The 23,363-nt window shown below is 36.7% G+C and overlaps 1 protein-coding gene across 5 annotated transcripts in view; it reads right to left on the bottom strand.

Moving 5' to 3' along the window:
• The window catches only part of NLGN1 (neuroligin 1), a gene marked incomplete at both ends in the record, with an annotated part of 304,519 nt that overhangs the window by 201,545 nt on the left and 79,611 nt on the right, over positions 1-23,363 (bottom strand). For 3 of the 5 annotated variants that reach the window (XM_084267403.1, XM_084267402.1, XM_084267401.1), the window contains one exon: positions 3,304-3,363. The exons of the other annotated variants lie outside the window; for them this stretch is intronic. In XM_084267403.1, the coding sequence (XP_084123529.1) occupies positions 3,304-3,363 (60 nt within the window). The remainder of the gene's footprint in view (positions 1-3,303; positions 3,364-23,363) is intronic. 5 annotated transcript variants of the gene reach the window in all.

Below are 23,363 nucleotides of genomic sequence, written 5' to 3' on the forward strand. Positions count from 1 at the left end.
TAAAGAGTCGCTGGCTTTTGCTATAGCCAAATTAAATCAAGTTAAATTATTGCCTTTGCAAAATTAAGACTGAGATAACATATTAAGATTAATTTATTACCTTTTTTTTTAAAAACAGGCCTTTTATTCTACACTGAAGAAGATAGTTTGTTCAACTACTGAGCAACTTGAAGTTGTCTTGCATCTACAGTGGATATCACTTAACTTGCATGTCAGTAAAAGGCAAATCCACCACTGCTGTAAAAAGGGAAAGCCCCAACGCTCAGACTGCAGGTGCTTTTGCCCACTCTTGTTTCAGTGCCTGCTGAGCTAGTTCAATACTTAACTGAAAACCAGGCAAGCAATTTCAAGTGTAAACATGAAAGGGTTACACAGAAACAAGAGTGCATCCAGACTCAGGGGAAAAAAGGCAAAAAGACATTTATATAATTTCTGACTTTTCACACATTTCACACTCATAGAATTTGAAAACACCTCCATTTGTTAAACAGCAAATTTGCAGATCATTAGCTGGTAATGTGCACTACTGCCTTTGGGTCTTTCAAAAACAAAAATGAAAAATGGCCTAATTAAAAGCCTGGTCTACTGGTTGCAGCACATACCAGAGCTCCAAGTTTGATTACTGATTCCAGCTCTTGTGCTGGCAATGTTTGGACAGCAATACTGTGGTGGTGATGTGTAGCAGCATGATGGGAGTAGGATTATTGAACACTGTTTTAAAGTGAAAATTTATAATCAAACTCTGATGTTTGAGTGACACGAAGCAGAACATGTTCCAAGCATTTAATGTGAGAAGCTGCTATGAAAGATCTCTCTTCAGGGAAGGTATGACACTAGAAATGTATATGGGAGCTGTGAATTTCTTAGTACAGAGATCATCCTGGCCGGTTTAGGAATCACTGGACATTGTTTATGTATCATGGATTCTATGATTGCATGACACAGTTGTTTTTCACTGTGTATAGCCCAGTGTCGCTAACAATCTGACTTCATGCATTCAGTTTGCTATTTCTTTTCTTTTGTCCCCAGCTATTCAGTGGCAGATGTTTATGTTGAGTAAAAATTACCATGCTGCAAAAGGTGAAGGACTTGATGGACAAATTAACAGATATCTAGACAGCAAAGGCAGCCTTTAGCTTTGCCTCTCTCTTTCCTGCTACTCATACCCAAATACATGACTGTAAGCTCTTCAGTCCTGCACATGCAACAAGTGCTAGAACTCCAGTACAGAAGAGCAGGGTCACAAAACACAGGTCAGGTCATCTGATACCACTCGTCTGCTGAGGGATGGTGAGATGACGGTCCCCAAACAGAGTTTTACCAACCAGCAGACATCACAGCAGCCTTCAGTGTCTACTGATCATAAAAATTTAAATCTCTCCTGTCTCTCTGTGACTCTCGGCAGCAGTGAAAGTCTAATTACTGCCTGCATTCTTCTATTGGCACAGAAAGGAGAACAAAACTGTCACTTGGATGCCAGAGAAAATTAATCCCAGTCCTATAAATTACAGAGATTTATTAATGTTGTAAATGCATTTCTTCCCCCCTAGTTTGACTGCTGTGTTCTTACAGTCCTTGCTCTCTCTCCCACAACTGTCAACGTGGGAGATGGGTTTTCTCTGACATGGACGCTTGTTCTCCAAAGACAGATCCCTACTCTCATCTGATTCTATGTACTAAACTGCTTTCTGATAACAACCACTCTCTGCTGAATTTTATCAAACTGAGGAGTCTCTTTCAAGTGTGTCTAAGCAGAGAAGGACTCAACAAATGTTAAACCATTAACATCTGTCTCGGCAATTATACAGTAATTTAGGAGAGCCATTAAGGTCCACTGGATGAATAACCCAGGTTTCAAATAGTTTCTTAAAACATATAGTTAAAACAAGACAGAGTAACTTATACAATGGCTAATTCAATATCACAGGTCTTAAGAAGGTTCCTTGCAATATTTCGTCATGAACTAATGTGAAAACGTCTTGGCCTCAGAGAACTAAGTGGATCTGAATTTTTATGCTTAGCTCTGAATACCAGGAGAGCTTTCAAAGGAGGTTTTCAATTAGGTTCCTTTAAATCTTGAGCCAACTGGTGGGCTTCCATTCGTATGCTTAACACACATTCAGTAGAGGATCGTAAATCAACATGTATAAATTGTGGGTTTGTTTGTAAAGTCTCTGTTCAGTTCTTGGTTAAGACACTGAATGCTCATATTTGCCTTCATCTTTTGTGATAAGACTGCTTTTCTCAGAAATGTGCAATGTTCTGTGTCATGAAAAATTTCTTAAAAGCCTTTTAGTTGACAAGTTAAGGTTCACCTTATCTGGCAAAAAACCTCCACCCAGATATTAAGAGAGAAGCAAGTAGCAGCTGTACTAGTCTTATATGGTAATTTGTTTTACTCATTGACCATAAAATATACAAAGTATGTGTTTAAGATTCAGAATTTCAAAGCACATGGACTTGAAGGGATGAGACTACTCAGTGAAAAAGAGCCCCTAGTTACCATTTTCATAGCCCTGAAAAAATATCAAATCTGCATTCATAAACAGAATAATATGCTTGACATTTCAAACTTCAGATTTCACTTGGTAATAGGGTTTTCTAAGGGTCAGCACAAGCAGATAGGTGCCTTTATGTGCTTGTAGAAAACAGAAGGGATGAAATTCCTTTAGATGCCATCAGTTTAGCTCTACTGAATTCACTGGTGCTGCGGAGAGCATCACTACAGGGAGGTGTGGGCTGGGTCTGGCATTTGTTTGTATTTGTTCATGGCAGTGTAAATGCAGAGGGGTTTGTATCTGGGGAAATTCAGTTGCTTAAGAGACACTTTCTAAGAATTTTCCATATTTTTTTTGTTTTAAACACAACGCTTTATATTTTTATCAAACTGAGATCAGTCAGTGAAAAAAAAAGAAATGTCTTTGTACTTGGTGAAATACATAGGGTTAGAAAACATGCAAAAAGGTGTACAGAGAAACTTTAAAAGAGTGTTAGTTTAAATAGTATGGACAAAATTCAGTCAAAAGGTGGGATGCAACATATCAAAAGTCCATTTCAAGAAAACAAAAACCCTTCTCTTTAAATATTGTTACTGTTTTGTATCAAAACGTAGAACTTAACAACAATCTTTCTTTTAAAAAATTAAAAATATATATGTATAACAACAAGCAAGAAGACAAAACACATCAAAAATGGGAATAAAAAAAACTCTTCAAAAGAAGACAAGAAGTCAAAAAAAGAGGGGGAGAAAAAAGATTTTCAGGGATCCTTGTCATGCAAATCAGTTTGGCGGCAAAAAAATACCTTCATCTTCAGCACCGTCATTATCACCTAAATCATCTGTCTGTTTCTTTGTAAGGGGACCTAGGATTGAGAACGGAGAAAATGGAGGAAAAAAGACAATTCAAGAATATACAAGACTGAGGAAAAAAAACAGTGAATATTAAATTCCCATGGATGTTTCAAGAAAAACATTTGCAGGGAGGGAAATCTTAGTTTATAACAACCAATTTTTCATTACTTTTTCAAACATTACAGCAAAACCTTCCCTAGGGGGTATGGCTATTAGAAACATCTAGCACAGGAATCAAAGAGTGCCCAGTGCTTTATTGTTTTTAAATGAAGAATCAAAGCTTGTTTACTAAAAGCATACCCACCACAAACTATATTTATCCACTTAATGTAACTGGGGTTTTTTTGTTGTCATTATTAGGAATAGCGGAGACAAGAACTGCCAAATTGCCTCTTGCATTTGATGCAATAAGGTGACTAATAAATGTCTTGACAGTTGGTTAAAACAGTATTTTCTGTGAAATGCTAATTCACATTTCATAGTTCAACCATTTAAGCTCATGCTTCACAAAGATAAGCATAGCTTTGGCTTTTTTCTTTTGACACACTCATTACATTCTCTTTTAAATAGAATTGTAGATTCCCTTGAAACCTTTGACTACCTGCTGAGATATTTGTAAAGAAACATGAAAATCTATATGTAAACCAGGAACAAAAGTGAAATCATAGACCAATTGAAGACAATGATTTTTGCCAGTGACTTCAATGGGGCTAGAGTTTTGCACACAGTACACAAAAGTTGCACTGAATATGGAATTGAAGTTTTAGCTTGGGCAAGACACACAGCATCGTAATTCCTTAATTCTAGAAATGGATGGCAAGACAAAATTCCTTCATGCCCAGCATCTGCATTATTAATAAGCATTGATATAATCATCATAGTTTCCAATGGGAAAAATGCCCGCTCCTTTACTGAGTAATAAAAATATACACCAGAAGGAAAGTCAAAGGCCATTCTGAAAATATTTCCACATCATATATTTTACACACTTACGCACAAACAAAAGACAGTTGGAACTCAGCATTATCTTTCCTTTTTTTTCGAGCTCTCTCATTTCCATGACATTCTGTAATTTGCATGCAAAAAAGCAATCAGTACCAACACAGGACTAAGTAACAAAAAAGAAAAAGCCAGCCAAGCACAGAGTAGAAAACAAGAACTTTCTCATGCATAAAATAGCAATAGACAAAAACAACAACAGAAAGAGAGATGAACAGTATGTGTTGATATTTGCAGTAGATGTAGGCAAGAGACATGCATTAACTCTAAGCACTATGGGTATTAAAACATTTGTATTTAAAAAGCTTTCTCTAGCTCTGTTATTTTACAGGATATTAGTCATTCAGCATTAAACCTGTCATTTAATGGCAAAATACCATGTATTTGAGAGATGCATTTGAAAAATTTCATAAAATATTTCTACCAGGTGCGTGGATCTGAGAAAAAGAAGCAGCCCATGAAGTACCATGAGATTTTAGCTGCATGTGTAGAAACCGGACCATATCCTTGAACGCTAAAGCTGAATACCTTAATTACTGCGTCAGTCAGGAGTATGCTTTTAAACTCATTCTAAATACACAACACTAAAATTATACATCATAAATTCAACACAAGCATTTTTATAGCCACATCTGCAACAATCATTCTGTTTAATACAGAGCTTTGGTGAACTCAGTAGCTTTTGCCAGTACAAGCCCTGAAAGAAATCTTTATAGTATCCAGATGACGTGACCCTATCCGAATACACACATTCAAACATCTTGCTGCCCATTCTCACACTAGAGCAACTTTTCTTCTGAAAGAATAAAACTAGAAAAGTAAAAGATGTATGCAATGAATAACGATAATTTCACGGTGGGCTTTCAGCAGTCAACAGGAAGAATGGACTAAGAATTCTAAGAATTATGCAAGTGACAGACCTATGCACTTAATGGAGAGCCAGCCACAGAGATAGATAGATAGATACATGTACACATTTTTAATGGCTTATTATCTTTTAAATTTTTAAAAGCCACCAGAAAGGAACAAAGTAGTATATGGAAAGGCAAATAGCACATGTCTCCAAGTAACTTGCACCGAGAGAAACAATTTTTTGTCTGGATAAAACCAAGATAATGAACGTTACATTTTTCAAAAGCTGGTCTTTGTGTGCTATTTTGTATAGATGACGGTTCCGGATCTCAACAGTAGTTACAAAGTGCATCAAACATCTCAACACCAATGACTGATCTCATACCATCTCTGATTTTTCAATGTGGCAAAGTATAATTGAGGGTAGCTATTAAGAATAATCTGGGAAATTTCAGTATTTATACAATGGTGAGTTTCTCTGAAAACCCTAATAAAAAAAAACAGACCATCTTCCTTGTAATTTTGCAATACACATTATGCACAATTCCTTCTGCAAAGGGGATGACCTATTTTTAGGCTGTCAAAGATCAAATGTGCTTTCTAATACAGCTGTAGTATCTAGTTCACAATAGAAGGGCCCTGCTTGCCACATTACCTAAGCAGAAGGGTTTATCCCTGATGTAAACATGTGACCGACCTACCAGGCACAACAAACACTATTCTGTTAAGAGATGATTTCTGCCACAGGTTTGCTCCAGTCTGCAAACATAATGGACAGCATTCATCACATCTCAGCAACAGCTAGCTTAGAGAAACATAGATCAAAATGCTTCAGACAGATTTTCTGCTTCCTGGAGTTACATTACTATCTGAGGTCTAGAAACCAGAGTTTGGTCTTCATGCACTAGGTGTGACACTACTTACCTACTGTCTGTACTTTAGCAATGCATAGAGGGATGCCATGAAACTTAATTTCTATTTGTAAATCGCTCTGGGATCCCTAAAAGGAACATCAGCTCAAGATCTGTTGTATGCTCAGCTGTCTAAATGGCATACAGCAACATCAAGTGGTTCAACCTTGAATCCTTAGAGAAAACAGAGCTCTGAGCTTGAACGTTTGTGTTCCGCATTGCCCACTTGATGTATGTCTGCTGAAGAAATCTTACATCATGAAAGCACTATTAACAATAGTTCTGGATTAGACTTCCACCTGTAGCTTTCGTTCTAAAGTCAGTGAGAAATGGCCTTGACTTCTCATTCTCCACGTAACAGCCATTGACTAAAAGCATCACTGTGTCTGTAAGATCATAAAGACAGACTGACATCTTGAGTACTTACACAGGAAAACATGCTTAAATCATGATCAGATAAAACAAATAAAATCTTATGGACAGAGCCTACAAAATATAACAGGAATAGCATTTTCAATAAAAATAAATCAGGACTGAAATTGCTTAGTGGGTATATAGTTTTGTTTTTTTTCTACAGGCTTGAATTAATATTCTACAGAAAGTTTATGATTTTGTAAATTAAATATACCCATTGTCTAGATTTATTCTTTTAGCCCTCACTGTTCATATAATATATGATTGTTTAGAGTTCTTCTGTAGTTTTAATATTATTTTCAGGTAACAAACTAATTTTTAAAACACTGATACAAAACTATGATGGACTAGAAGCCCATAAACCAAAAAAAGAATCTACATTTTACAGAATTATGATCGCTTGAAGTCTTCTGCTCACAATTCCTTTCCACTGCTATTACACTGTAGCTTCTCTTTACCTTTCTAGAAGGCTCACTTGTTCCTTCTTTTTTTGCATTCCACTTGCAAAAATGAGTGTCCATAAAAAAAGACTATTTTGCTATGTTTAAGATACAAGCCTTCAAATAGATATGCTTCCTTACTGCGCTGGCCTACATTTTAGCAGAAGTTTATGCAATAAATATTAAATATCAAAGTAATCAGGTACAATAAATAACAGGAGGAGAAAAGGATACTAAAATCTCTAAAATGCTGACACAAAGATGATTTACTCATCAAGAGGCTCTCTAAGGTTTAGTCTCATTTAGTCTCAAGTCGCTGCATACCCATAACTCTCATTAATGCTAATGGGAAAGCAGACCCCTAAGTCAGTTTAAAAAGCGAAGCAGCAATCACTGTATTTTATTTCTCCTAAAGGCAATGAATAGTCTTACTACAAATGCTGAAGGAATGCTATGTGCAGGAGGAACTCCTAATGAACTCGCTACTCATGGAATTTAAAAATACTTCTTACATTATTTAAAATATTATTCAAATATTTATTCTATTTGTATTGCAATCAATGCTAGGGGAGTAACATAATGCACTTCAACATCTTAGTACTTGACTACTGTATGTTTGCAGATGGCTTTCCTTTGCTTAAAATAAGAGAAATACCATACCTCCTGTCCTGTTAGCTAAAAAGTAATTATGCACTCAGAAATAATTAAAGTCCAGCCATATTAATTCTGGTTTTTATCATTCCCTTTGATGAAGGACTAAGGTACTTTAGTTCCCAAATATATTAAAGCTGATTATAAATTCTCTCTTTCTGGTCTTGATTCGGCAAAAATTATCCGTGGCCTTTTGGACCGCATGATGCGTGGGAGGCATGGAAGCTGTGGATGTCATTAGCTTTTTGGCCTGGGAAAGCTATTCATCATAAAAGAGTCATGCTGCAGGTTGACACCATTTTCTAAAACAACAGTACAAATCCGCTAAACTTAATAAATCTGTGCTTATGTGTACAGCCATCATTTGAGCCAAAATGTTCTCCTTCAGTAATGAGAAGAGTGAGAAAGAAAAAAAAAAAGGACCTTTTGCATTAGGTTAAGTAGACTCCATGGATCTAGCAATTTAGAAATCACCATAGTAATAATCATTCTTTGAGTTAAGGTGTCTGCTCAATAAAGAGGGAAAGAGGTGAGATTAATTCGACTGCTGAAATAATACAGGTATTAGAAAAATTCACTAAATGGGTTGCAACATGTAGTGCACATGCTAAATACAATTACATATTTATCTTTTAAAACTCAGGTAACTGCCCCCATCCATTGCTATTTCTTCATTAGTTCATCTTTTAATTGAGCAGTGATGAACTGCAACCTGAATTTACCTTACCTTTCAAGACCCTGCATCTGATCCAAATGATGATCTGTTATTTCAACTATCATTTTTATGCAACAGACTCTCCAAGAAAAAAAGTGTTGAATTATCACAGTTTAGCAGATGTTAGCTGAGGCACAATAACATGTTTTACCTATCTCCTGCTTTTAATTTAAAATAAATTAATGAGTTATAATTAACAATCTTCAAACCTCAAAACTTTCAGTAATGAGAATTCAAACATCAAATTCTTGTATGTTGAAATTAAACCAGAGCTATATAATATTTTTTCTTATAAATGTAATGACAAATCGGAAAGATACAGCATAATACTCAACTGATGAATAATTTTGTAAAATCATCATCTTTCATTTGAAAATTAGAAAGCTGTCAGCAAAAATAGAAGAACTAGAATTTCTTAAGAAGAGAGATTTGGAAGGTACAAATCGCAGCTGCATCTTAAGAAACACTTCTATGAAAAAATATCTTTCTATTATCATACTTCATTCCAATAGACAAAATCTACTTTATATTTTCCCTTATTACTGTCTCACTTTCACCACATGCTCACTGCTTCGCCTTGTTTCTTTTGCCCTTAAATTCCTTTTTATTTCCATATTGTACTTATTTATGGTATTTGTACTTATCAGCAGAGCAAAGCCCTGGTCGACTTTCCTTTTTGATGATAACATTTGCACTCATGTTTTAACAACAAACCATGGCACAGACCTCAGTCTTTTCACATCTTACTACCTGATTTGTGATGACAATCAAGTACTGTAATTAGAGCTGCAAGTAACTCAAATTTGCATCTGCAAGTGACTGACAGGTGCAAATTGAACCCACAAAAGGGTTGCCAGCTTCCTTTGAAAATTTACATGTATAAATGCTTTGTCACTAAAGAAGCTATTCTGACACTTCAAGACTAACTCCTGCTGCGTCTTTTATAACAGCATATTGCTAAAGTGTCACACAGAGAGAATATCTAATCCCGAACCTTTTTATTCACAAGATTAATCACATTGGCTGGATCTTGATTTCCCTTAAATCTGAAGGAACTTCATTACTGAACAGTAGATTTGTGTGAATTTAAATGAGATCAGAGTCTGGGAATGTAGATAAGAGTTTCACTCCTCTGCTTCCCATTTTAGGTGCAGCCTGAAATTCAGGGTATTTTCAGAGGCGAAGACACTTTATATTCACATGTCCTGTAGATAGCTGTTCGAATGTAGCTCCATTTCAGGCTCTCCTTAAATCCCATTCCCTTTACAACAGGTGACTCTATAAATCTATGCCCCTTTCCAGAAGGCTTTTGGCTACGTGATATGCCTTACGTGGAGTCATGCAGCATTACTAGAAAAGTAGCTAGGATAAGTACAGATCACTCTGTCCATGGGGTCCATGCCCAGAGCAGACCAGTTCAGCACTGAAGATGCAGACAGCAATCATTCCTTATCCCTCCGGACATCTGCCTGCACTGGGCACTCACACAGCATCCTGCCAGACTACAGCTGGATGGGGAATGCTCCACTCCACCCCTGCACAGCAGCTCAAACACAGTGGTACCGCTCATGTGCACGAAATTTGTCAGGACAGGTTCAGAGGCAGCACGGGCACTTCCTAACTCACCATAAAACATAAAGCTAAAATCAGAGGTGAGCTGCCTGCTAATCCTTACAGGGCTGCAAAGACAACAGCTCATGGACCAAATATATTTAGTCCAAGGAGGATGCGATTCAATGGAAGAATAAATAACTTGATAATCATTCTACACATCATAGCTTCTGAACCACTCTGGTTTCTGTTCTAGCCCATATGGAAAAAAGATTATGTTGAAGAAGGGTGGGAGGAGAGAAAGACATCCCTTTATTATAGTGAAAGTAAGGAAAGGAGGAGACAGTTATGGTAAAGCAGTGGCCGTCCCACGCACTGCAGTTACATGTGAGGAAAAGGAAACTTTGAACAGACTGGAACTCTCCTGGCCAATGTTGGCATCAAAAACCAAAGCCCGAGCATTTAACCAGGAAGACTACAGTTGGGCTACAAAGCTCTGGTGGTGAGGGATGGACAGATAACAGACATGAAAAATGAAATTCCTAAGTGTTATATGGTCACTATCATCAGCATTTACCACTCCAGTGCCACCTCACTTGCTTATATCACAAGTCCATGCAGCTTTACATTTAACTTGTATTAATAATTCATGTTGTTTTACATATACTCATATTCCAGGGTGACACACTGCTATAATGAATTGAATTCAACATTACACAGCTGTGCCACCACCAGAGCTTCAAGATCACGAATCAATTCTCTCTCTCTACAGGTAACAACTACAATCCAGACCCTAATGAAGACTTATGCACATGCTTAACTTTAAGCCTCCGAATAAGTTCTCTGAAGTCAACAGGCTAAATCTAATAACAAAGATAGATCCAATACCATTAACAGAACTGCTCTTATTTGTATCGGGGCCAACAGATCAACTCAGGAGTAAAAGTGAAGCAAGTATCCCAAACTGCTAACTTCTCTCAGTTACTCTGTGGATAAATCTAATCAAGAAATAGAATTTCAATCTCTTGAATGTACTACCAAAGCTTTGTGATGAAATTTACTTTTTTTATAAACATATTACCTTTTAATCTGTGTATATAGAAATAAAGTGCTACATTCATTTTCTATAGCTCTTATAATCCAATTGCTTCCTACCTATAAGAAAGATAAAAGCTCATTTTAGACCCCAAGCTTTTAAAAAGTGATCATATTTAGCTCATACAATAGAACTGAAGACTTGTAAATTTAAGATCCAAATTTTCAGTTCCAAAAGTAAGGTTTACAATTGACATCAATATATCAACATGAATTTTCACTTTCAAAGATTTATATTGTGTCGCTGTATTAACAATGCAAGTCCGGATACACTAAGTGCATCCTTCATATAGGGTATAGACACAGCTAAGAACCACCATCAATTTATGTAAAACTGGTAAGGTTTATTCTCTTTTTCCCTGCTTTGTTTGGTTGTGTAACTTTGTTTCAGATAGGTACGGTGGGTCATCTACAACAACTACATATGTTATCAGAAAGCAATCTCTCGCTGCCACTTGAGTTACATACCAAAATATAATTAAAACAATACTCGAAAAAAATTAATGATCTTGTACATTTTATTTCATTGTCCTGTCCTGTTCTCAGACCTGTAATGGAAAAAAATCAGCCCAAAACAAGTGGACAAATAAACTTAATAATCTTGCCCACAAATTCCCCTCTCTCTAAAATAACTAGCCCAGAGCAGCAGTCTTGGCTTTGGGATTCTTGCATAATTTAGGAACAAACATGGTCAGTATGCCTTCTGCTAGAAAAGACTTCTTCCCAATCAATTCTGTTAACTGCAGGGCTGGTGTTACAGTACCTATATAGTTTTGTTTATAGCACATTTGAGCATACAATCCAGCTCTCTTGAGACCCAGTTTCATACTCCAAATAGCAGAGCAAAATGGTCTTCATGTAACCATGTAATTGAACATTGCAGAGAAAATCAAGTTAATTGTGCATAATATTTTCATATAGAGTTTGGACTGAAATAAGTTCTTTCCCCCTCTCCTCAATGTACTTGATGTCTTCTGGTTTTAAGCCATATGGCTGTGAGCTCTACATAATTCATTGTACCTCTGCAACCTGCATAGTATATTACCATCTAGATATCCACATTCTTGCATACCACAGATACCATAAATAACATGCAAGACTTTTCTCAATTTTCTGAATGAGCTACGATCAGTAAAACTCAATTCTCCAGCTACCTCAACTGAGCTAATGTCTCCAGAAATGTGGTAATGGGGAGGAGCATGTTTGGTGTCATATACCTGACTGCAACCCAACATTGTTCACTGAGTGAACAGAGAGGAAGGAGTTCACAGGCAAAGCATCTTTTTGATCAACTTCTCCTACTAACTTCAAATCACTACCTCTCATGCTGTGTTTTCAGCACTACAAAGACAATCTGATTCTGCAGTGAGCAACCAAGGCAGATGTCATGTATGCTGAGTTACTCACAGTAGGTTAAATTACACAGAACTGCACCACCCTTCATTAATCGTAAGGCTTGTCTTTGGCATGGCCAGAGCTTCCCAGACTTGGTCCATCATCTCCAAGTTTTTCTCTTGTGATCTCAAGGACCAAGATAGCACTTCTAATACTTTATATCTATCTGTGTGACCATAACGTTTAAGTGTTTTAAAGCATTCAAACAGAGTTTCTTCCTTGAAGGTAAAGGTGGATGTTTTTCTTTTAGCTACATATAGCTATATAAATATATATGTCTGCACAAATATATACATACAGGTTCTTCTGTACACCTTTTTAACACAGGGGTTTTTTATACAGGTTCAAAACTGAGCATTACTGAAATATAAATGGAAACACATTAAAATTAGCACTGATACTAATACATTGGTGGTCAGAACTACAGTGTTTACATTAACTTGGATCTTAAAAGTCAAGACAAACGTTATTCCACTATTCAAAGCTTTCAAAGCATCCTTAAAAGACCATTTAATTGGGACTGCGGTGACCAGCTTTTAGAAACATAATTATATCTGCTCTCATTACCACACCTTTTGACAGAATCAAAGTGCACAGCTCTGAGAAACAGTGATGGGAGAACTGAGGGGGCAGCATTTATGTAAAAGGCTGTCAGGAGAAAAGTGCCTTGCCTCACTTATTTTCTCGTATTTACATACTGTATTTTTAGAAGAGCATAATTTTAGGCAGGAAAACTCAAAACATCTCAGCAATGGAGCAGTCACAAAACAAGAACGGCACAGCCAGCACTTGAAGATTAGTGGGATCAAATGCTTGTCATAAGAAAAATCATTTCGTTTTGACATGTTTTCAGTATTAGCATGGTACTTGTTTTGAAACTACAGTTGACTTGCTCTGCATGTTATATTAAGGATTCCCAAATGGATAGATAAAATCCTTATACTGAATAGAGCATGAAAGGAAATCAGCACATCACTTCTAATCTAGCAGAACTTACAGACAGGCGGTGATACTTGGGACCACGTATTTACACAGCTACTGTCGACTCCTATATGGACAGAAGGCTGAAAACCCTTCTAGACGAAACTTTGTCATCGTGCTTACTATTTAATAATTGAATGCCTTAACACAGAAGCTGGTGAACAGGAAGTGATCATAAAAATAAGATAGATTTGCAAAATGTCAAGGCTAGGACTCCAATATATTATTTACAAAAAGCATAGCAAATTTAAGAACAAAGTGTCAGAGTAGCCCTTGCTTCCATTTTCACAACAGCCACTTAGGTGAGAGTTGATGGGTTTGGGACAATATGACATTTCTAATTCTTTATCTGCTGACAATAACCCCCCCTCTCTGGAGGAAAGCAACAAAACGCATAGCAGATAAAAGCATAACATCTCTCAGCATTGGACAAGAGCTACTCTCACTTCTGTGCTTGGGTTTTTTTCCTTCTCAGAAGACTAATTGCTTAGGATCACATTAGGATCACAGTTACCAGAGGGCTTATGCTCGTCAATACATATCTTTTGAAGCCAACCCACAAATAATATTTCATTACTTTATAACCACTTTAACTGTGGAGTAATTATTATTGAAGTTTATGAGTAGTCCCCAATATGACTAATTGTCTTCTTTTTAAAAGTAAACAAATCTGTAAGGAATATTTCTGAGCAAGCAGCCCTTATGATCCTTTCCCCAGTCAACCAAAGTTAGTGGAAAAAATACTGCAGCAATCCAAGCTCCATCCTGCTGAGCAGAATGAATGCCTTCAGCAAGCACAGCCAACTACTGGCACCAGAACAGTATTTTACACTATCAAACTACCAAACAAACTGTGGAAAGCGAAAGTTATTCCTGTAATGGACACCTAACAGCCTGATCCTATGGGGCAGCAAAGATTGTACTGTTGAGTCCATAAGCAAAAGCAATTTCCATCCTCATTTTCACTTCAGCATCAATAGTGAGCAGTTCCCATATTATGAGGCAAGCTTTTAAATTTTCCTTTAAGATATTAATTTGATAACTTCAGGAATTTAATAAAGTTTTGGTCATCTTAGATTCATGCCAGCTACATGATTATTAAGCTACAGGATTATCAACTAAAATGTAAATGCAGAGTATTTAATGTAGATAAATAGGAACAATCCAATTCGCTTCAAAAGACTCCCAGAGTTTTTAACTCATGCCTTCAGATACAGAGCTGTGTTAAATATACATTTACTTGGTGATTTAGGTGTAGGAGAAAGTTTTAGAATCGTATGTGGACACAGATAACTTGTACCTTCTTTACTAATATGAGAGTTAGAAAGAATTCTCTTTCTCCTGGGAAATTCTATAAACAATTTGGGCATATCTGATGGAGAAAAACTAGATGCATATGTAATAGCTGGAAAGCAAAAGCAAAGGAACCTGTTACTAATAGCAAGTCTCCATAAATAAATAAACTAAGTTTACTTTTCTTTTATTGATGAAATTGGGTTTTCTGGAAGCCATACTGGTCAGGATCACATATCAGTGATATTTAGTAAAACTTGTTCAAAGTTTTCGATAGAATAATTCTATTCAGTTGTCATTGTAATGCAAACTTATGCTTTTCTGAAGTAATTAGTATAGACATAATCAGACTTCTATATAGAAAAATGTGAACAAACTGCTTCATTTAACAGAAGTTTAATAGTTTTACATTGTCAGAAGCCGATAAAAAGCAGAGTTGATTTATGCTTCCATATAAAGCAGTAGAAGTAACTTTGCAATTAGCATTATTTATAAATTTAAAGTCTTTGCATACCAGGTTATTATTCACTTGGTTTTGGCAAAGTTCCAAAACATTTGCATGCTGAGTTGTGTCCTCAGGTTGGAACTGCACGCATAGAAGTTACAGAACTTTCTTGGCCATTCTCCTTCCACACGAATATTAAGCTCTGATTTCATCCCCAACACATTACATGCCATTAGTTGAGAGCAACTTATGAGTTTAGTAAGCCTTCCAACAGGCTGTGGATTTTTGCAGGCTGCAGCCATTTAGTGCAAATCACACCTGAGCTAGCTTTCCTGCAGACTAATGGACACAGTGATGATTGCAAGTTCTGGCTCTAGAACAGAGTAACATCCCAAAAACTAGCTTAACAAACTACTCAAAAAGCTCAACATAAGTTGCAATCAAACACACCATCATTCATAGTGTCAGTGTATCCTTTCTCTTTTAAGGTGCCACTCCCTGGGCCAGAGTCTTTCACTGGTACCACTGATGAACGTGGTATTTTATGCCATAACGCAAGCAAGTCAGAATGCACCAGTGTTTCACTAGTCGTTTTAAGTTCTACAGTGGGATATCCAAATTCAAGGGAAAGAGTTGTTATTCTAGGAGTTACAATCTTTATGAAGACTAGTAGTTTTTCCACATGTAAGCTAGTCATCTAAATAAGCAAGGACCACGTTGATAAAAGACTTAAATGAATGAGGACCATGTAGAACATACAGCCCATGTAGCCAACAGAATGATGCAGACCCCTACACCTGTGGGCACCATGACCACTGGTGCACTCCAACACTATCTCTCCTCAAACTACTTTCCCTATATTTTTGCAATCTGAACTCCTGCATAACAGTGTCTTAATCTGGAGCTGAATCCAAATGTATCCAGAAATAAGAATTAGACAGACAGGGGTGTTGAGAAGTACCCATTCCTCACATGACATAGGAGAAATTTTTAATTTCTTGACACAATCAGTTTTATAATTTCATAAAACTTGTCAATTTATTATTAATTTGTGTGGAGTCCCTTTTATACCGACAGGAAGACATGGCTTTATAATCTCTCATTAAAGGGAGCATACTGTGTAGCATTACACCTATGTAATAGTCTGATACTCTATTGTCTTGAATATGAGTGCACATCACTGAAAGCACAGATGGGTGATTCAAATAAGCATGTGTCATATGCAAAATTCACTGAACCTTTAAAGTCTTCCAACTAGTTGCATCTGTCATATCTATTATGTCAAATAATAAACTGCAAAACCTATTTCGTGCTTCAAGTTTGAATTAAAGGTCCTGAAGCTCCTTCCCCCTCCATTACTCTTGAAAGAAACAACTGTAAATTGGGACCTATGAAGGAAGAACAAAATTTCTAGAAACCTGTAACAGTTTGGCAGCAAGAGGGTTCAGTCCTATGTCTTGTTACAACCATGTGATCAGGCCAAATAACCCGTAATTTTATACCCACCTATTAAAACTTCCTCACTTGAAAGATGCTCCAACCTTTTAAAAATTTACCCCAAAATTTCATTTTAACTTTGAATTTTAATTTTCTTAAAAAGAAAATGATATATTTAATGGACCACAGCTGTCTGGAAAGTACACATTTGATAGGCATATAGAACTAATTTGGAAAATGAGTATGATTTACTTGATGAGTCACAATGAATGTCTGTAAATACATATCCAAGTTCTTTCCTAGAGACTAGTCTTGCAAGCTGTATTACACAGAAACCAAACACATGAACATCTCCCCTGAAGAACAGAGACAAAAGCTAGCAGTTCCCACCTTCCTTACTGCTTTTATGCTTTTGGTTTTAGCTCCATAAAAGCCTGGCACCTCAGGCACTGGCCTGGCTACAAACAATGGGAATGGTTCCAGCCTCCTCCAGGCCCTGTAAACATGTGTTTCCCTGGTTATGTGAGGATACTGAGTCTCAGGGAGGAGGTGTGGCAGGCAGCGTAATCAGGAAGGAAATGCATGGACATGACTGCATCTGGGCCTTAGATAGAGATTTCCCTCTCAACTTTATTTTGAGGAAAACTGCATAGAACAATTCTGGCAGTATGAAGAACCTTTGGATTTCCTAGATTTCAACACGAGGAAGGAAAAGGATGGCATTTTGCATCAACTCATCCTCCATCTAACAATGACATCTGAATAATTAGTGCAGTGCATTGCCAGATACATTTAAAACTCAAATCTAAAAACATATTCATTGACAGTATTAATTTAAGAGTCAGGTGACTAACTGGGTAACTAATGGCATTAATGAATAGAAAAAGTTGAGATTGTAATTGGAGGCGAGTCTCAGCTCCTAGAAATGCACTATGCAGATCATTGTTACTAAGCCATAATGACCACATACTTGCATATTTGCTAAAATAAGCTGCAGATGTGTTGTAAAATTAAAGAGAAAGTATGTTTATTGCCATCACAGGCTACCAAGCTGTTTTAATTCTGTTGAGTTTAATTTATAAAGTAAACTTTTCAAAACAGTACAACTCAGGCTCAAAGAAGACATTTCTTTGAGAAGTTTCTCATAGAAAGTAAAATAATGAAATGAAAATCATCTCATGTACTTATGATGTACAGTGGGAAATCAAGGCTGTAGTAATAATGTAGCAAAATATTTATGATTTAACCATTCAAGCAACTTTAAGTACATGAGTAACTCTTGCAAGTGTCATCCCGCTCACATGAAGAGGATCTTCAGAAGACATTACAGACAAGGTAATTCAGAGAAGCCTCAAAATGTACTTTAACAAGATAGAAGAGAAAGGAGATTTTCTGTAGACAGTTGTCAGCTGATTGCTTTTAGTTATTTTTACAATGCTGGTGGCTTTTCAGTTAGGCTAACAATTATACATCAAGGTGCCTAGAGCTCTATATAGACCTTAAAAAAAATAAATGCGAAGCTGAAAAATTTTATCTGGACCATGCTTTTATTGCTTACATATTTTGCAGAACCAGGGATTAAACAACTGGATAGCATCAGAATGTCAGGTAATCAAGACAACTAATTTAACTTCAGGACATACTAACAAATTTGTTTTTAAAATTTTATAAACTTGTCCCTCCTTCCTTCTTTCAGTAGTATGATAGTATGAGTTTACATACTGAAAGAGCTTACTATGAGACTATAATCATCCCAGTTAACATATTAGAAATTCCTACATGGACTAATAGCTAAGTTAGTCAAAGGTTAATTAGTACCTGTGAAAGGGAAACCGAAGTTACTCCAGCAACATTTGAAATCTGTTGGTTGTTTTTAAAAAATGCATTAGAAACCACATTATTATTAGAAACGTGGTACAAATTGATTCTTTACTTGTCAATACCAGTGCCTGATTGGGGGGGGGGGGGGGGGATGGTTGTCATTTAAAACTGAGGCAACCAGTTGTTACATACCCTCCCCCCCCCCATATTTTAACATAGTAGCTAGTTTATAAGCAGGAGTATTTACTAGTGTAGCTCCATTAGAGCAAATCACAACTCCATAATTAGGTGAAATGCCCTGCAACGAATATAAATACAGTCTCATCTGAAAAAGAAAAAGCCAGAACAAGGCCCCCAATATGAAAGCTGCAGTTATGCCCTACTTTACAAGCCTAAATGGAATTCACGTGGTTCCTAAGTCTTCGGCAGTCCTTTGAAAAAAGGATGAGATTCTGTTTCGCTGTGTTTTCTGAGCACGCACCAAGCCTAGGTCAATATTTTGCTATTAAAAATAAGTAGTTCACACAACACTTAGATGTCTGAGATCTTTTTAGAAGTATCACAGGCACTTGCACATATCTAAAAGCATTTTTCAGAAGCAGTTGCAGCACTTTATTTTCGGAAGAGTTGAGGGATAGGAGTATCTTTAGGATGTAGGTTTCCTTTGGCTTTGGCGGATGAAAGGGATTAATGGAGGTTCACAAAAGAAGGATGGAAGAAGAAACGGAAATTAGAGGAGAGTGCTACTGGATGTAGCTTATCCTTTCCTTAGGCAGTGGTTAGGATTGTGTACAAGAGGGAAAAGGATTGACTACTTTTTGCTGCATGTTTCCAACAGTTATTCCAACAGAGGGATGAGTACAGTCAAAATGGGATTTTCCTATTCTCTTTGTTAAGAGTAAGACTAAGGCTGTGATGTCCTTTATACAAAATTTGATTTACTGTAAAACTCTTACCTCCTTCAGGCTAAAATTTACTGGAGTGGCTGGGTAGGACTCTACATGCTCCTTTCCTTTTTTCGAAATGATATATATTAAAAAGAGATTTCCAGGACTTCTAGAGATTCATGCACTGAAACAGTGAACTGGATTTATAACAATTCAGATTATAATAGACAAAACTATGGCAACTGCATATCAGGTGCTTAACACAGCAAAATGATTCTTCACTACATATGTGTTGATGTATTATTTTTCAAAATTACATCAGATGAAAAACATAGGCAATAAGTATAGGACTGAGTCTGGAATCCCTTCTACTATTTAAAAACAACAACTGGTCATGTTCCTAGAGACACCACCCATATAAAAAGTCCAACTGGACTGGAAAACTTCCCACTACCAATACAGATGTCTTTGTACAGCTAAGGCTGCTGGGTAACACAAGTTACACTGCTCTTCTGCTGCACAAGGAAATTGCAAAATTCCACATTTGCAAGAGCACAACCCATTTTACAGTCTTTGCAAATACAGTGCACACAGTATCGCAAACAAGGTGTTTTTTTAAAGCTTGAATTTAATTTATTTATAATCAAAAAACTTTTCTCAAAAATATTGAGCTCTGCACATGGAGATTCATCATTCTAAGTTAGGAAACGCACATTGAAAAAATGCCATAATTAAGATCATGTTATTAAGTCTATGTCAAGGTGGAAAAACCCTCTATATAAATTTCAAAAACCAGCACACTACACTCATTTTCTAAGAGGGCAGGAGAGTTAACATTACTAATATGCTTCTCTGCTAAAATGAAATAGTACTGGGAGTAATGTGTACATTTCTCACTATCAGATTATAGGAAGCACAATGCAAAGATTCAAAATATACAACAGATGGCAACTGAAATGAGTCAGGTTCTGTGAATGTAAGACATGATACAACTATGCTAAAATTAATTTCTAGACTGCAGGAAACAGGAAACTGAACAGATATGTAACAGAGATGAGAAAATAAACAGATATGCCAGTGCACTGTTTGGGACTAAAATCTAACATACAGTCATCATATGATACTAGTGGAAAGCCAGGAGAATCTACTGCAGAAGCAATATATCTGAAGACTGAACCTAGGCTTAACATAAGGTGACTTAAGCATAATTCTCCCACAGCACAGTCAGAAACAGGAGCTTTGTGCAGCTTTTAAAGGCTGAACAGAGGGAAAAGAAAGTCAAAAGTTCAACTACTGTGCACATTTAACATTAATTGCAATTTATAGGGTTATATAGATTCAGGGTCTTCTGAGATCTGAGCTAAAACCAACCGGAGACATTTTCAGGGGCACAGAAGGGAGTAAAGCACTGTTTCCACTGCCCGTGGAACCACACTGTTGTGTTTATTACTGTTCTTCAACACTTGAGTGTATCTGAGTATTTCTTATAAGTGAATGAATTTACAATCACAACTCACCTGTGAAGTACAAATGTTTTTGTATTTCCATTTGGGAGAATGGAAAACAAGTGAGTGATGAAATGGTTTGCTTGAGGTCACATACAAAGCGTGGTGGAAATTGTTTAAAAATCTCTCATCTCATTGTACATTACTCTTTAAAAAGCCTGTACAAACTTTGAGCATTGAAAAGTTAGGTGCATTTAGATCACCATTTGTGTGATTTGCAAAAAACCAAACCCCAAGATTTAAGATGGCTAATAGTATGCTGTTTATTTCTACACAATTTTGAAAAAAAAAAAAGCCAGCATAGTCTAGTTATTAGAAATCAGTTTTTAATAGCTTTGTTTCTAAGAAAAGCATTCAACATCCCTTTCTCTACCTTACTGTACTCTTCAGGCAACTGCTATTACATCAAGTATTTTTTCTTATTCCTGTTTCTGCTAAGCCCTTTTCTTCCATGAAACAGAATTATTTTTTTCCCAGTCATTTACACTGAGCTTTGACATTTTCTGCATTTTTCCTGACCTTGAGAAAAAGTTACTTCATGATTAACACAGAAATACACGACAGACCTCAGCAAGAAATGATAGTCTAAATGGCTTCTTATGAAGCCTCATAATTTAACCTCCCTATTATAAAAGTTCTCAAAGCAATACTAGGGTTTTTTTTACATCCACCAGAAGTGGACACCTTTTATCTTTTTTCTGCTGTTAATTGCTTTCTTCCTCTGTGCGGCTTCGATTCTTTTTACAGTAGTGGAAATACTGAAAAGACTACGTTTCTTTTTCTACTCCCCAAAGGGGAAATTGATACAACACCACAAAGGTAAACATCCAAACGCAACTTATACTTCTTCATCTCCCTTCAGAGTTCATAATAATGTTTTCCCACTTGGATTTAGTCACAACTACTCAGCATAGAGTAATGTCACTCTGCACAAATAAAAGCAGCCATTGCACAATACACCACAGATGACATCTGCTGCTGCACGTTGGGTGAGCATGAAAGAGCTGTACCCTTAACATCCCTGCTGAGCCCTGTCCTGTAGGCTTAAGGCAGGGGTAACGAGCATACAACCAGTGCTGACATACCTACAAAGATAAATTAAATGTGGGTTTTAGTGCTTTTTTTGCTTTTGTCCCTTCTAAGATACACTTAACTATGACATAGTACAGCAATACCCTACTTGGAACTGCAAGCTCTTTTGCTAAAAAAGCACAGAATGTCCTCATCATCACCTAACGGGCCTTCCACTGGGGAAAGCATCATGTGTGTTTGTCTTGCACATGTGGTCTCACAGGTCATTTCTATCTTTCATTTTGAGGAGCCTATGGAGGATCTTCCCAGCTACAAAAACATAGCTTCATATATCAGCTATACAAAGAAGTATCTCTGTAGAAAGCACAACTATCTGAGCAAAGCTAGGCCTGCACTGTATCAAAGTGTGTACACGGTACGGATCATATTGCACAGGGGACACTTTCTCATTCTATGTGCCCTCAGTCCCTCACATTTTGGTCCCTCTGTTAGTACTCACATTCTTTTGATAGGCCTGAAATAAGAGAGTCTTTATTTTTCCCCTGCTAACTGGCTGAAGAGTATATTACAAGGCTTGCTGAGAAAAAGCCATTGTAATGTTTATGTGTCACTATATGCCACCACAGTGAAAAAAAATTAAAACAAATCCTTGAGTTTTACTGGAAACTATGTGGAAAAATGGATGCATCCAAAAGCAATGACTGCCCTTTACTTCCCATACCCTGTCAAGACAGCCTCACCTCTGTTTCAGGGCTGTAATCATGAGCCTGGATACTAGTTTCAAATACTGTAGACAACACTTAGGCCTCCTAAGAATAAAACCTATATGAAGTGTGCTGGCATATTTAAACCATCTTACAGTTCTTAGGGTTTTTTTAATGCTTCAAGTTAAAAAAAATCTCCCCAGTTTATAGAAAACTTGATTTAAATATGTGATGTCCTGTACTTGTATACCGATCCTGCTACTGAGGTTTTCCTTGCTTGTTTTTAATCTGAGTATTATTCTGTCTTCAGCAGACAGGATGCTTTCCTATTTGGGGTCAATTACATTTTACTACTGTGTCAACAGAATGTTCTTTAATCTTTATTTCCCAGTTTTGGTACCACATCAACCCAAATCTCAAACTTCAGATTTTAGTTCTACATTTTGTTGTTGCCTGTCTCCTTTGGGAAGCTTTGGTGACTAATCTTTGTGTGCTACTCTCTCTTTTGAAGATCCAGTCCTAAACAGCTTTATGGTACTATTGCAAGAGTACACACAAGAATTGTCTGCAATGTTCCTGGAAAGGGTAAGTACAGACAGATAAGAAAAGGAATCAAGATACTGGGAATTAAATCCAGGTCTTTAGCATTGCAGTTCAGAACACTTTATCCTGGCAATTGATGATTAACTTTCAATTCATCATTACAGATGGTAAATCATCTTCAAACAAAAAATCCTGCGGGGAGCCCAGTGCTGTATGATCATTTACTTTTTTTTTTTTAAATCTTACCCGTTAAGCTGATCTGAAAGTCCTTTCCAAGGGTTTTGGAAAGACAGGTCTATGCTTTGCATCTTCTGAATGATTTTATATATCACTGTAATAT

Source organism: Gallinula chloropus (assembly GCF_964237585.1).
Source record: "Gallinula chloropus genome assembly, chromosome: 8".
Taxonomy (NCBI): Eukaryota; Metazoa; Chordata; class Aves; order Gruiformes; family Rallidae; genus Gallinula; species Gallinula chloropus.